The sequence below is a fragment of the Rutidosis leptorrhynchoides genome, chromosome 1, assembly GCF_046630445.1.
Source record: "Rutidosis leptorrhynchoides isolate AG116_Rl617_1_P2 chromosome 1, CSIRO_AGI_Rlap_v1, whole genome shotgun sequence".
NCBI lineage: Eukaryota > Viridiplantae > Streptophyta > Magnoliopsida > Asterales > Asteraceae > Rutidosis > Rutidosis leptorrhynchoides.
In genome coordinates, this window is record NC_092333.1 from 534362463 (window position 1) to 534377388 (window position 14926).

The 14926-nt window shown below is 34.2% G+C and overlaps 1 protein-coding gene across 1 annotated transcript; it reads right to left on the reverse strand.

Moving 5' to 3' along the window:
• Positions 1–11606: 11606 nt before the first annotated feature.
• LOC139842456 (uncharacterized mitochondrial protein AtMg00810-like) lies at positions 11607–12742 on the reverse strand. The gene is made up of 2 exons (XM_071832597.1): positions 11897–12742; positions 11607–11678 (listed from the first exon to the last, which is right to left on the reverse strand). Exons 1-2 carry the CDS (start codon positions 12740–12742, stop codon positions 11607–11609), a joined length of 918 nt encoding a protein of 305 aa, XP_071688698.1.
• Between the last annotated feature and the right edge of the window lie 2184 nt (positions 12743–14926).

The following is a 14926-nucleotide window of genomic DNA, read 5'->3' on the forward strand; positions in this document are numbered from 1 at the left end:
CTGTTAGAGTTTTTTGAGATAAGTTAACAATAACCAATAAGATTGTTGGAGTATTATATTATATTATATTTGGGATGATTACTTAGACTGCTTAAATATTTTGATATAAGCTGTTGTTTTTACATAGTGTATATATGTACCTGGTCCATTTTCCTGATTTTGGGCCAATTCTACTTGACGCTCAGGATGTTCAAATTGTTAGCTCACATGTTTAAGCTTTTATCTTCAGTTGACTTTTTTCATTTCATGATTTTTAGTATAAGATTTCAGTCTGACTTTATATTATTTGTTTCATTTCTCGTATACTGACAGTACATATTTCTTTCTGTCAACTTAACTTGGATGTTAGACAAGTTTATTACCATCTTTTCATTAATATATGATTGTGTATGTGATCCATTAGCTTATCATTTAATGATGTTTAATTAAATAGACTCTGTGTGTGTGTGCAGCTGCTTGCTTGTTTATGCTATTAAAGATTTAAACTTTTTGTCATCATCAATTCAGTCTGTATTCCTTGTGTTAAATTTCATATCTGATTGTTATGAATGCATTGCTTATATTTGGTGGTAATTACTTAGGCGAGGCCCGTTGGTCAGAGAAAACAAGTTGAAGACTCCATTGCCCTTAGAGATTACAAAATGTCTGGCCCACTTGATTATGATCCGGATGGCAATATGCATCTTCGGCAAGGGCAGCTGCCTAATCAGCCCATAATTTATTTTTTGTTTCTCTCCTCGAGTTTGTTAACGAAGTTTATGAGGTAAGTCTAATTTCTCATCGTGCCTTCTATTAAAGAAAGATTCACATGATTAAATTTTGAGTTCATTTGTGTTGCTGCATTGCAAGTCACTATTACTCACAAGTAGCCGGTAGCCATTCCCCTAAAATGAAAATCTAAGACCGCCCCTCCTGGCACACAACACACCCTACACGAAAATAACATTTTATGCCCATTCCGAATCTGTTGTTAGGTTGCTAAAATGCTAATGATACGCATATCCTCATGCTTATGCGGAATATGCATCCAAGTACTAACCTGCATACTAGATGCCACCATCCACGTACGCTATGAATAAAACCAAGGGTATAGCCGCGGTCACTATGCACCTATACCAATGGATGCGGTCTTTAATGACTTGGTCAAACTGTTTACCTTGCACGCTAAGCTAAATGATAAGATCAACCTTATTCGGTTTCTTTAAATAACGCATGTTAATTAGGAAAGGATATAACGATTATATGGGGATAGAATCCTATTCAAACCCTAATCATTGGCCTAAAAATGCATGACTCTAAAACCCTAAAAGATACGACGTTACATTCTACGTAACACATAGCATACTCTCACATACGAATTACATTCGTACAATCTTCATCATTGTTCAAGACTTTCAGTTAAGTTCATCGAACTATGAATCCTTCATGTGTTGGGGCCACTCAACCTTGTATGCTAGGTTGTTGGTGGACTTACGATCGAGCCCCCGACCGGAATCATACTGGCTCTGGTGCGGGTTATCCACGACTATCGTCGGAGGTTTAAATGTCGTTTGTCCTTAAACCTTATTTATTGCACTCAAGCGTAGGTTCACCCTAACCTCGTGAAAATATGCTTCATCATTTGGCGCCATCCGTGGGACCGATTATAGAACAAATACACTTGGAATTTACGTTTATGTGTTTTATATGACGTTCTTTCCATAAAAATTTTTGTTTAATTAATCGGTTACTTTTAGGTTTTTAACGAAAAATCTTTGATTATCATCAATGGCTGGAGGTAATAAGGGCTCAAAATTGCCGCAAACTGCTAAAGATTCGTCAACAGGATCAAGATCTCATACGCCCGTAGTGTGACGACCCGGAAATTTCTGACCAAATTTAAACCTAACCTTTATATGTTTTCGACACGATAAGCAGAATTTGTAATGTTGAATCTCAAAAAGTTTGGAACTACATTCATGTAATCAATTACCCTTTGACCGTGTTCGACGATTCACGAACAATTATGTGTATATAGATATGTATATATAATATATAATAACTGAAAACATTAACAAAGTATTTGATATATATGATACTTTACATGAACGTATTTGTTTCGATATATTTATCGACAGAATTAAGAGATAATATCAAATGATTGAATTATCAGATACATTATGATATGATTACGGGCCAATGTTATGAGGTCCACTGTGATTTAAGAAATCTATTCTTTTTGACAATATTCGGAAAATGGTAAAGTGATCTATAAGTAAGAACGTGGAGTGTAAATAACTTAGATGTTGGATATCGACAAGTTAAGTAACTCGACATTTTTCATTAAGATGATTTCATACGTTTATTAAACCTTTGGACTTTATCCCATGCTTCACCAACAGACTGTAATTTAAAAACTTGAAACCTATTATGAATATATATAATTCTACTTTTCTAAAATGTTTTATGATATAACGATTTAAATTAATATTAAATATATTTATACGCGTATTATACGTACATAGTTTTATACTTTTACTATACTTTAACTTTACCTTTACTTTACTTTTACTTTACTTTTACTTTACTTTAACTTTAATAATTCACTTTAATAATTCATACTTTAATAATTCACTTTAATAATTCATACTTTAATAATTCACTTTAATAATTCATACTTTAATAATTCACTTAAATAATTCATACTTTAATAATTCACTTTAATAATTCAAAAATCTATTATAAATAGAATTCAATATGTTTCATTATTTCATAGAAACTTCAAAATATATTTCTCTAAACTCTCTCAATCGAATTACATATATATATTTACTTAGTATTATTTCAAGATATTATTAGTATACATAAAATACTACGACGGAGTTATATTCAGAAGATTTCAAAATAAGTTTTCAAACGGGATAGAGCTAAGGAAATTATGGGTTATAGTTATGGAGGTTATGGGTATTGTTTGAGGGTATTGCTCGTGAGGTCAACCTAACGTTTATCATTTTCGTTGCGTCTACGTACTTTCCTGCAATATTGAATCACAATATTGATACGTGAGCATTCATATCTTATCTTTTATATATTAATAGTGTATCCCTGACTAGTGCTCGAATATATATGATTATGCATGTTTGTATGCTTAGTTTCATCGTTAAATAGTTTATGATAAATCACGAATTTGATACATATGCTACTGAGATAAGGTATATGATATGCATGTCGTTGAAAAGCTAAAGTAAAATTAATAACTTTTCATTTAGAAATCGTGTGGGTTCGATGAACGGATTAAAAGATATGGTCAACTGAATTATTATTAATTTTAATATTATTATTAAAACAATTATTATAATTGTTATCAGTTGATATTATTACTAAAATTATCTTTATTACTAAAATTATTATCAATATTATTTAATCAAATAAACATGCGTACAAAGATATTTTTACCACACGTAATATAATTACATTAATAATACATACCACTATACTTTTACGATATTAAGTGAATTTTATAAATTTTATTACTTGAGATATATAAAAGTATATTTTTATCATATATGAATTTAAATATAAATTTTTATTTATTAATAAATGACTTGTATTATTTAGTATAATAAGATCTGATAAATATATTTAAATATATAAAACGACTATATATAAGTTATATAATAAACATGTATAGATTTTGGAAGTCATTTTGGGTTAAGTTGACTTTTGTTGACTTTTGCATGTCGGTCTCGAGCATTAGGATTGTGATACACTATGACTTGACATATATTGTTAGACAGATATTGACCAACATATAAATATATATACTTAATATAGGTTCGTGAATCCGAGACAAACCCTGCACTTGTTCAGTGCCGTCATATACATAATTGCTACGAAATACAGTATTGTGAGTTTCATTTGCTCCCTTTTTAATTGCTTTTACAATATATATTTTTGGGACTGAGAATACATGCGTTGTTTTTATAAATGTTTTACGAAATAGGCACAGGTACTAAAACTAATTCTACGTGGGTTTAAACCAGAAATATACCCTTAGCTTGGTAACATTAAACTACTTGTCTATGTACGGTAGGCGCGAATCCTAAAGATAGATCTATTGGGCCTGACAAACCTCATCCTGACTATGGGATGCTTTAGTACTTCGAGGTTATATTAAACACACCTGATCTGGTGTACTTCAGAGGGTAAAACATGAACGTTAAGGCTTGTTACCGGGTGCCTACAACTTATAGAATACTTTTATACACTTGCGAGTGTACATATATTTATAAACAGAAATCTTGTGGTCTATTACTATTACGAAAATGATTGATTATGATAAACTAATGAACTCACCAACCTTTTGGTTGACACTTTAAAGCATGTTTATTCTCAGGTATTAAAGAAATCTTCCGCTGTGCATTAGCTCATTTTAAGGATATTACTTGGAGTCATTCATGACATACTTTGAAAGACGTTGCATTCGAGTCGTTGAGTTCATCAAGATTAATATTAAGTCAATTATAGTTGGATGTAATATGAAATGGTATGCATGCCATCAATTTTAGATGTAAAGAAAGTTTGTCTTTTAAAAACGAATGCAATGTTTGTAAAACGTATCATATAGAGGTCAAATACCTCGCGATGTAATCAACTATTGTGAATCGTTTATAATATATATGAACGGGCCCTTTCAGTTGGTATCAGAGCGGTGGTCTTAGCAAACCAGGTCTTGCATTAGTGTGTCTAACTGATAGTTGTTAAGATGCATTAGTGAGTCTGGACTTCGACCGTGTCTGCATGTCAAAAGTTTTGCTTATCATTTTTAGTCGAAAATCATCTACTTACCATCCTTAGGAAATTACCTGCTTATCATTCTTAAGTCTAGATGCGTTTTCCTACATTTATTGCATATTTTGCTTATCATCTTTTATCTTTAGCTATTTACATATTTTGCTTAACTTTGTCCTTGATTGATTCTATGAATCTCATATTGACACTGATGAAGTTTATATATGTTCTAGGATTAGTAATTCCACAATCCAACATAAATAAATTATGATTTGTTAAATGCTGCTTGATAGTTTTATTCATATTGCTGTACAAAACCGTTATTGTCAAACTACTGCTTATATAATTTGATATTAGGTGTTGTTTTTACATTGTTAGGGCCAATTCCACTTGACGCTCAGGATGTTTAAATTGTTAGCTCACATGTTTAAGCTTTTATCTTCAGTTGACTTTATATTATTTGTCTCATTTCATGATTTTTAGTTTAATATTTCAGTCCGACTTTATATTATTTCTCATTTCTCGTATACTGGCTGTACAATTTTCTTTCTGTCAACTTAACTTGGATGTTAGACAAGTTTATTACCATCTTTTCATCAATATATGATCGTGTATGTTATCCATTAGCTTATCATTTAATGACGTTTAATTAAAATAGACTCTGTGTGTGTGTGTGTGTGTGTGCAGCTGCTTGCTTGTTTATGCTATTAAAGATTTAAACTCTTTGTCATCATCAGTTCAGTCTGTATTCCTTTTGTTAAATTTCATATCTGATTGTTATATTTGGTGGTAATTACTTAGGTGAGGCCCGTTGGTCAGAGAAACCAAGTTGAAGTCTCGATCGCTCTTAGAAAATACAAATTGTCTGGCCCACTTGATTATGCTCCGGATGGCAATATGCATCCTCGAGTATGTTAACGAAGTATATGAGGTAAGTCTAATTTCTCATTGTGCCTTCTGTTAAAGAAAGATTCACATGATGATTAAATTTTGAGTTCATTTGTCTTGGTGCATTGCAATCACTGTTACAAGTAGCCAGTAGCCATTCCCCTGCATTGCCTACACGAAAATAACATTTTATGTCCAAATGTTCTTCAGATAGCTTAAATCTCTGACTCCTAAGATCAGCCTCGCCACGGCTAGTCTCCAATGATGTTGCTTAGTTTAAAATTATGTCCTTTGGAATTTTTACCTGGCGGGCTCGCTGCAATTAATGACGTACGTCTGGTGACAAACACGTCAACCAATGTGCATAACGTACAAATCACATAACATATGCTTTTATCTATTAAAGAGGTAAACTTTTGTTATCATCAATTCAGTCTGTATTGCTTGTGTTACATTTCATATCCAATTGTTATAAATAAATGCATTACTTAGGTGAGGCCCGTTGGTCAAAGAAACCAAGGAGAAGGCTCGATCGCTATTAGACAATACAAAATGACCGGCCCACTTGATTATGAGGTAAGTTTAATTTCTCATTGTGCTTTCTATTAAAGATTCACATGATTAAATTTTGAGTTCATTCATTTCCCTGAAATGAAAATCTAAGACCACCCCTCCTGGCACACGGCACCCTACACGAAAATAACATCTTATGTCAATTCCAATCACTTGGGCTATTTAATAGAACAAAATTGGTCAGGCTGTACCATATAGAACACTCTGTACTATATAGAAAACTGCCATGATTTTCAAAAGTTGAGATACTAGCTAGATGATGAGTCATGTAATAAAAAACAGAGAATTAAGGTTACTATCAGTTTAGTAGAAAGACATAATCTTTAGCCTACATAGACATATAAAGTTTAGTCAACAACCATACTTTACAAAAAATCCATAACTAACTCAAAGATCAAATCCATAAAGAAATTTGGAAGAATAAACCAAATTAAAGAACAGCCTCGCAACGGCTAGTCCCCAATGATGTTGCATAGGTTAAAATTATGCTTTATGGAATTTATACTTGGCTGACTCATCAAAGCGCCGCTTTGAAGAAAGCAAGCGGCGGTTTCGTCACAGCATGCGCCACCTTCTCCAATAGAACATAGTGCTTGGCTTCAAACATTTCCAGAAATCACAACAACAACGCGACGTTTTCCTTAGCGCTTTCACATGCACACCCCCTTTTTTCTTAGAAAAGCGGCGCCTTCTATTCTCCCTTGAAACCTTTGACAATATTTTCAAGTGGCGCTTCTGATTAAAGCAGCTCAGCTCAGCTCTTCTGATCTGATTGCTGATTGCTGAAACACCAATTAAAATTTTCATCCAATTAATGACATACGTCTGGTGACAAACACATCAACCAATGCGCATAACGTACATAACATATGCTTTTTAATGGCGTTTTACATAAAAAAATATCACAAGGAACAATACCTGAAAATGTGCGATTTGGCTTTTATCTTACGCTACACTATGACGTGGCGTAACGGTTTATTGCCTCTAAGAGGCATGTCCTTCGCCTCCGACAAGAGGCATGTCCTCCGCCTTTGACATAGGGCACGTCCTCCGCCTCGGACATGGGGCATGTCATCTTCCTCGGACATGGGGCATGTCCTCCATTCGGACATTCGGAATGTCCTCCGCCTCGGACATGGGGCATGTCTTCCGCCTTGGACATGGGCATGTCTTTCGCCTCGGACATGGGCATGTCTTCCGCCTCGGACGTGGGGCATGTCTTCCGCCTCGGACGTGGGGCATGTCTTCCAGTACGAAAAAATATATGGTGGGATCGTGCTCTCTGAAATATCTCGATACGCTGTGTGACGACCCGGAAATTTTCGACCAAATTTAAACCTAATTCTTATATGATTTCGACAAGATAAGCAAAGTCTGTAATATTGATTCTCACAATTTTTGAACTAATCAGTTAACCTTTGACTATTGACCGACGATTCACGAACATCTATTTGTAAATAGATATATATATCTAAATTGGAATATTAATTATTCATAAATAACTTGCAATATGTATTTAAAAACGGATTTATGTATATTAAATAAAGATATATATATATATATATATATATATATATATATATATATATATATATATATATATAATTTCAAATTATTTAGTAAACGATAGTAACATTCGTTTCTTGATTCGATTGATATTTAGATAAGTTAACTAAAATGTTTAAGATGAACAAGGAAAACACTAATTTGCTACAGTGTTTTCGAAAATCACTATTTGATACAGTAAAAACGACTTTGCTACAGTAAAATACTATTTGGTACAGTAAATACTATTTGCTACAGTGAATACTATTTGCTACAGTAAATACTATTTGCTGCAGTAAAAAAATATGTCGACAAACAAGAAAACAAAACATATTGGGTGCGTACCAGCTGGCCATGCGATCGCATGGCAAATGGGCATGAAACCCATGCGATCGCATGGGGATCAATCGCAGCAAACATCTATAAAACTCGCACATTTCTGCTTCGACACACACACACATAAATTAATTACTCTGTATTATATTTATATTTATATTATTATTATTATCAGTAGTATTAATATTATTATTATTATTATTAGTATTATACATAAAATACTACGACGAAGTACTGCTCAAATGATTTCAAACCGAGTTTTCACATGAGTCAAGGCTAAGGAAATTATGGGTTATTGCTAAGGAGGTTATGGGTAATGTTCGTGGGTATCGATCATGAGTCAAAACTAGTATTTATCATCTCCGTTGCGTCTACGTACTTTCCTGCAATATTGAATCACAATATTGATACGTGAGCATTCATATCTTATCTTTTATATATTAATAGTGTATCCCTGACTAGTGCTCGAGTATATATATGATTATGCATGCTTGTATACTTAATTTCGTCGTTAAATAGTTTATGATAAATCACGAATCTGATACATATGCTACTAAGATAAGGTATATGATATGCATGTCATTGGAAAGCTGGCGAAAAATTAATAACTTTTCATTTGAAAATCTTGTGGTTTTGATGAACGGATTAAAAGATATGGTCAACTGAATTATCATTAATTTTAATATTATTATTAAAACGGTTATTATAATTGTTATCATTTGATTGATGTTATTGCTAAAATTATATTTATTACTAAAAATTAATATTTTTATCAAAACTATCATTTTATTATTTTTATCATTATTATTATTATTATTAAAAGTACCGTTATTATTAAAATCATCATGATTAGAATTATCATTTTATCATAATTAATATTATCATTGGTAAATATAAATATTGTTATTATTATTATTAGTGGAATAATAATAATAATAATTATTATTACAAAATAATACAACTTTTACTCATTATGATTATTATCAATATTATTTTATCAAATAAATATGTGATACAAATATATTTTTACCACACGTAATATAATTACATTAATAATACATACCACTATATTTTTATGATATTAAGCGAACTTTATAAACTTTAATATAAATTTTTATTAATAAATGACTTGTATTATTTACTCTAATAAAATCTGATAAATATATTTAAATATATAAAACGACTATATTTAAGTTATAAACATGTATAGATTTAAAGATCATATTGGGTCAGGTTGACTTTTGAGATGACTTTTGTTAACTTTTGCATGTCGGTCTCGAGCATTAGGATTGTGATACACTATGACCCGACCTAGCTTGTTAGATATTTATTGACCAACATATACTTAATATAGGTTCGTGAATCCGAGGCCAACCTTGCACTTGTTCAGTGTCGTCATATGCGTAATTACTACAAAATACAGTATCGTGAGTTTCATTTGCTCCCTTTTTAATTGCTTTTGCAAAATATATTTTTGGGCTGAGAATACATGCAATGTTTTATAACTGTTTGACGTTATGGACACAAGTACTAAAACTTATTCTACGTGGGTTTGAATCAAAAATCCCCTAGCTTGGTAACTTTAACTATTTGGTTTATGAACTGGTAGGCGCGAATCCTAAAGGTAGATCTATCGGGTTTTACACCCCCACCCAGATGTTGTTCTAGTCAATGTCTCTACAAACTAGAAGAACGGGTGTTTAGTACTTCGAGGTTAACGGAACGCACTTGATTCGGTGCACATATTATTATAACTCAGGGGTCATCACTATTATTTGTTAAGGCTAGTTACCGGGTGCCCACAACTTATAGAATGCTTTTATACACTTGCGAGTGTATGGTTATTTGTAAACTAAAATCTTGTGGTCCACCTTTATATACAAATTATGCGAAATATTAAAACTTATGAACTCACCAACCTTTTGGTTGACACTTTTAAGCATGTTTATTCTCAGGTATGAAAGAAATCTTCCGCTGTGCATTTGCTCATTTTAAAGACATTATTTGGAGTCGTTCGTCAGTACCTCGCACTGGGACCAGATGTTGATGTATTCGTCCATATGGATTAGGACGGGTCACTACACGCTGCATGCCAGAGGTTATTTGATTCCACTTTTTTGTTACATTACATACGTAGTAGTTAGTATCTTTTATCTCTAGCTATTTACATATTTTGCTTAATTTTGTCCGTGATTGATTCTATGAATCTCATATTGACACTGATGAAGATTATATATGTTCTAGGATTAGTAATATCCAGTGTTGTAAATCTTCCGAGATCTCTTTTTTAGAAGGCAACCGAGACGAGATGTTAATCTCCCGAGATTTCTCGGTCAACGGGGTCAAACTTAGTCAAAGCCACAATTTCTCAGATTTTCTTGCTAATTTGTAAGATTTTCTTGTAAAATTCGTAATTTGTAAGATTTTTTCGATCATTTCTCGGATATTTTTGTAAAATCTCGTAAAAACGTATATAAAAAATACATATATTTATGTTTTTATGTATATTTTTATGAAAAAAACTATAAAGTCAACGTAAGTCAACGTCCGAGATCTCCCCGAGATTATTCCGAGATGCCGAGATCTCCCTAAAAAGGTCCAAACGAGATCTCCCCGAGATCCGAGTTCTCCAACCTTGGTAATATCACAATCCAACATAAATAAATTATGATATGTTAACTACTGTTAGAGTTTTTTGAGATAAGTTAACAATAACCAATAAGATTGTTGGAGTATTATATTATATTATATTTGGGATGATTACTTAGACTGCTTAAATATTTTGATATTAGCTGTTGTTTTTACATAGTGTATATATGTACCTGGTCCATTTTCCCGATTTTGGGCCAATTCTACTTGACGCTCAGGATGTTCAAATTGTTAGCTCACATGTTTAAGCTTTTATCTTCAGTTGACTTTTTTCATTTCATGATTTTTAGTATAAGATTTCAGTCTGACTTTATTTTATTTGTTTCATTTCTCGTATACTGACTGTACATATTTCTTTCTGTCAACTTAACTTGGATGTTAGACAAGTTTATTACCATCTTTTCATTAATATATGATTGTGTATGTGATCCATTAGCTTATCATTTAATGATGTTTAATTAAATAGACTCTTTGTGTGTGTGCAGCTGCTTGCTTGTTTATGCTATTAAAGATTTAAACTTTTTGTCATCATCAATTCAGTCTGTATTCCTTGTGTTAAATTTCATATCTGATTGTTATGAATGCATTGCTTATATTTGGTGGTAATTACTTAGGCGAGGCCCATTGGTCAGAGAAACCAAGTTGAAGACTCCATTGCTCTTAGAGAATACAAAATGTCTGGCCCACTTGATTATGATCCGGATGGCAATATGCATCTTCGGCAAGGGCAGCTGCCTAATCAGCCCATAATTTATTTTTTGTTTCTCTCCTCGAGTTTGTTAACGAAGTTTATGAGGTAAGTCTAATTTCTCATCGTGCCTTCTATTAAAGAAAGATTCACATGATTAAATTTTGAGTTCATTTGTGTTGCTGCATTGCAAGTCACTATTACTCACAAGTAGCCGGTAGCCATTCCCCTAAAATGAAAATTTTGTTAATTTGGAATATTATTGATAATTTGATTGTGTCCACATGAATGATCAATACCACATATAAATAGATGACAACTTAACCTAATGGGCTAACACAAGAAACTGGGCCCTTATAGAGATGGGCTTACAAAACATAAACATAATAATAATGATAATAATATCGGCTAACATCCCCCCGCAGTTGGAGCGGGAGCTGAGCGAACGCTCAAACTGGTTCGGAACTCATCAAAAAGAACAGTAGGAAGGCCTTTGGTGAAGATGTCGGCATACTGATATCGCGATGGAACATGAAGAACGCGCACATGTCCTTGCGTCACAAGATCCCGCATGAAATGAATATCAATCTCTATGTGTTTCGTGCGCTGGTGCTGAACCGGGTTACCAGACATGTATACTGCACTCACATTATCACAATACACAACAGTGGCAGAAAACAAAGGACAATGAAGCTCGCGAAGTAGATTACGAAGCCAACATGTCTCGGCAACAGCATTAGCATTCCCGCGGTACTCTGCTTCGGCACTGGAGCGAGATGGCGTCAACTGTCGTTTTGAGGACCACGACAGAAGGTTATTACCCAAAAAAACACAATATCCTGAGGTTGAGCGGCGAGTAGTAGGGCAACCAGCCCAGTCAGCATCTGAGTAGGCTGTCAGAGACGTGGTAGATGATGCAAAGAGCTGTAGACCGAGATCAAGTGTACCTTGAATATACCGGAGAATCCGCTTAAGTGCGGAAAAATGCTGCTCTCGTGGGTCATGCATGAATAAGCATATCTGCTGTACTGCGTAAGCAATGTCTGGTCTCGTGAAAGTGAGGTACTGAAGAGCCTCGGCTAGGCTGCGATACAATGTTGGATTAGCAACCGGTGGACCTGAAGTATTAAGCTTGGAGCTGGTTTCGACCGGGGTTCTACTCGGGTGACACCCCATCATATCTGCGCGCTCTAGAATCTCAGTAGCGTACTTCTTCTGAGATAGAAACATCCCTGAAGAGGTACGAGTAACTGAAATGCCCAAAAAATAGTTCAGCGGGCCAAGATCGGTCATGGAGAACTCCCGGTGAAGAGAGGCAATAACCCGCTGAAGAAACTCTGTCAATGATGCAGTCAAAATAATATCGTCCACATATAATAAGAGATATGCAGTATCAGTACCATGTCGATAAATAAATAAGGAAGTGTCACATCGGCTTTGCTGGAAACCGACACTCTGAGCATAGCCTGCGAATCGCTAGTACCATGCGCGTGGAGCCCGCTTCAATCCGTAAAGGGATTTCTGCAGGAGACACACATGATCCGGTCGTGAAGGGTCACGAAAACCTGGAGGTTGATGCATATAGACAGTCTCAGAAAGATGGCCGTGAAGGAAAGCATTCTTGACATCTAGCTGATGAACGGGCCAGTGTCGAGAAATGGAAAGACTGAGAACAGTCCGAATGGTGGCCGATTTAACAACCTGGCTAAACGTCTCATCACAATCAATACCAACCTGTTGGCTGCGACCATTAGCAACTAGTCGAGCCTTATACCTGCTCAAAGTCCCATCAGCATTAAACTTGTGCTTAAACAACCACATGGAGCGAACTATGTTCGTGTCCGAAGGTGTAACATCCCGCCTTTTTCCATTTACTTTTCCGTTTAACTATTTGAGTTCCGTTATATGTTTACAACACATCTCGTTAATACGCGTTTGAATTATCTTGTTAGGTAATTCCCGCACCCGATTTAAGTTGAGGGACCAATCTTGCCAAATGTTGAAACTTGTGACTAGGTCAAGAGTCAAACTCTCATTCTATCCATTCATTCATCTCTTCCAATTTCTTAATACTTCAACTTTTCCTCTCAACTTCAAGAACAAGGATTCATCATCCAAAACCGAGCTAGTGATCTTCTTGCCAAACAAAATACATATTTGAACTCCTCGTGATCTCCTCTTCGTTTCCATACCGATTTCATCAATTTTGGGTAACTTTCTAAAATCACTAATTCTTGTGTTCTTGAGGTTTTTAATTTATAAAAGTGTTAATTAGTGTCTATGGCTCAAGTCTAACATGAATATATGATTTATATGCTCGATCTCGTTGTTTTAGTGTAACTAGCATGAACTTGAATTTTGGTGTGTTATTCTTGAATTTTGGATGATCATATGTTGTTAGATGTTAAAAGTTGATGTTTTAATTGTGTTACTAGCATCACTAGCTTCAATTTGATGTGTAGGTTGCCTTAGAAAAACTTCATGAACTTGATTATTGATTTTGGTGAATTTGGGTTAGGGTTTGATGAACTTGAAATGAACTTTTGATGCATTGAATGCCATGGATTATTATTGATAAGTGTTTAGTTGGATTGTATGCTTGATTACCTTCGAAACGGCATATCATTCATGTAAATTGGTTGCCCGAATCATAAAATGCGTTTTTGGAACTTGAACTTTGATTATGAACGTTTAATTACGGTTTTTGTTTGTCATAAGTGCAAGCTTGATTGATGATATGTGTTTAGTTGCATTCCTTGTCAAAATACCTTTCCAACGATGTATGATAGGCGTTATAAGCGTTTGCGGGTCAAGAATTGTGTTAGAATTGGTTTTGGTTCGTGCACATTTAAAAAGCAGAAAAATAGCTGAAGCAGCAGGGTGGCGCGGCGCGCCCCTACCCCGCGCGGCGCGCCAATGGCCTGGCCAGAATTCTGTCCAAATTGGTCAAATTTCGAATAATGTTTGGCATGCTACGCACCTCCGATTAACATGTAACTTGGCCAACATGCTCATATATGATTTCTAAGATTAGAAAAATAGTTCGGAACCCGACCCGAACGTGTTGACTTTCGTTGACTTTGACCGACCAAAGTTTGACTTTTTGTCAAACTTAACCAAATGATTATGCAACCTTCCTAACTTATTTGTATACTTGTATCTTGCATGAAACTTGGCAATTTGATTTCACATGCTAAATAATCGAGTCGTAACGAGCCATAGGACTAATTGAACATCTTTGACCTATCGTGTTTACCGTTATTGATACAACTTATTGTTTAGGTCAAGACTAGCATTGTTCTTTGCACACGTTTACTTGTTGAAGTACTTTACTACTCTTGCACTCAAGGTGAGATCATAGTCCCACTTTTACTCTTTTTGAACTTACATTTGGGATGAGAAAACATAAACATTTCTTTACTAAGTGAACACAAGTACAGGAAAAACAAACATTCTACATACGAGTTTAGAACAAAA

Coding starts and splice junctions, on each gene's coding strand:
- LOC139842456 (XM_071832597.1), bottom strand. CDS start 12,742: ATGACCGATCTTGGCCCGCTGAACTATTTTTTGGGCATTTCAGTTACT. Junction 11,679..11,896: donor AGTTCCGAACCAGTTTGAGC/GTTCGCTCAGCT, acceptor TTTTCATTTTAG/GGGAATGGCTACCGGCTACT.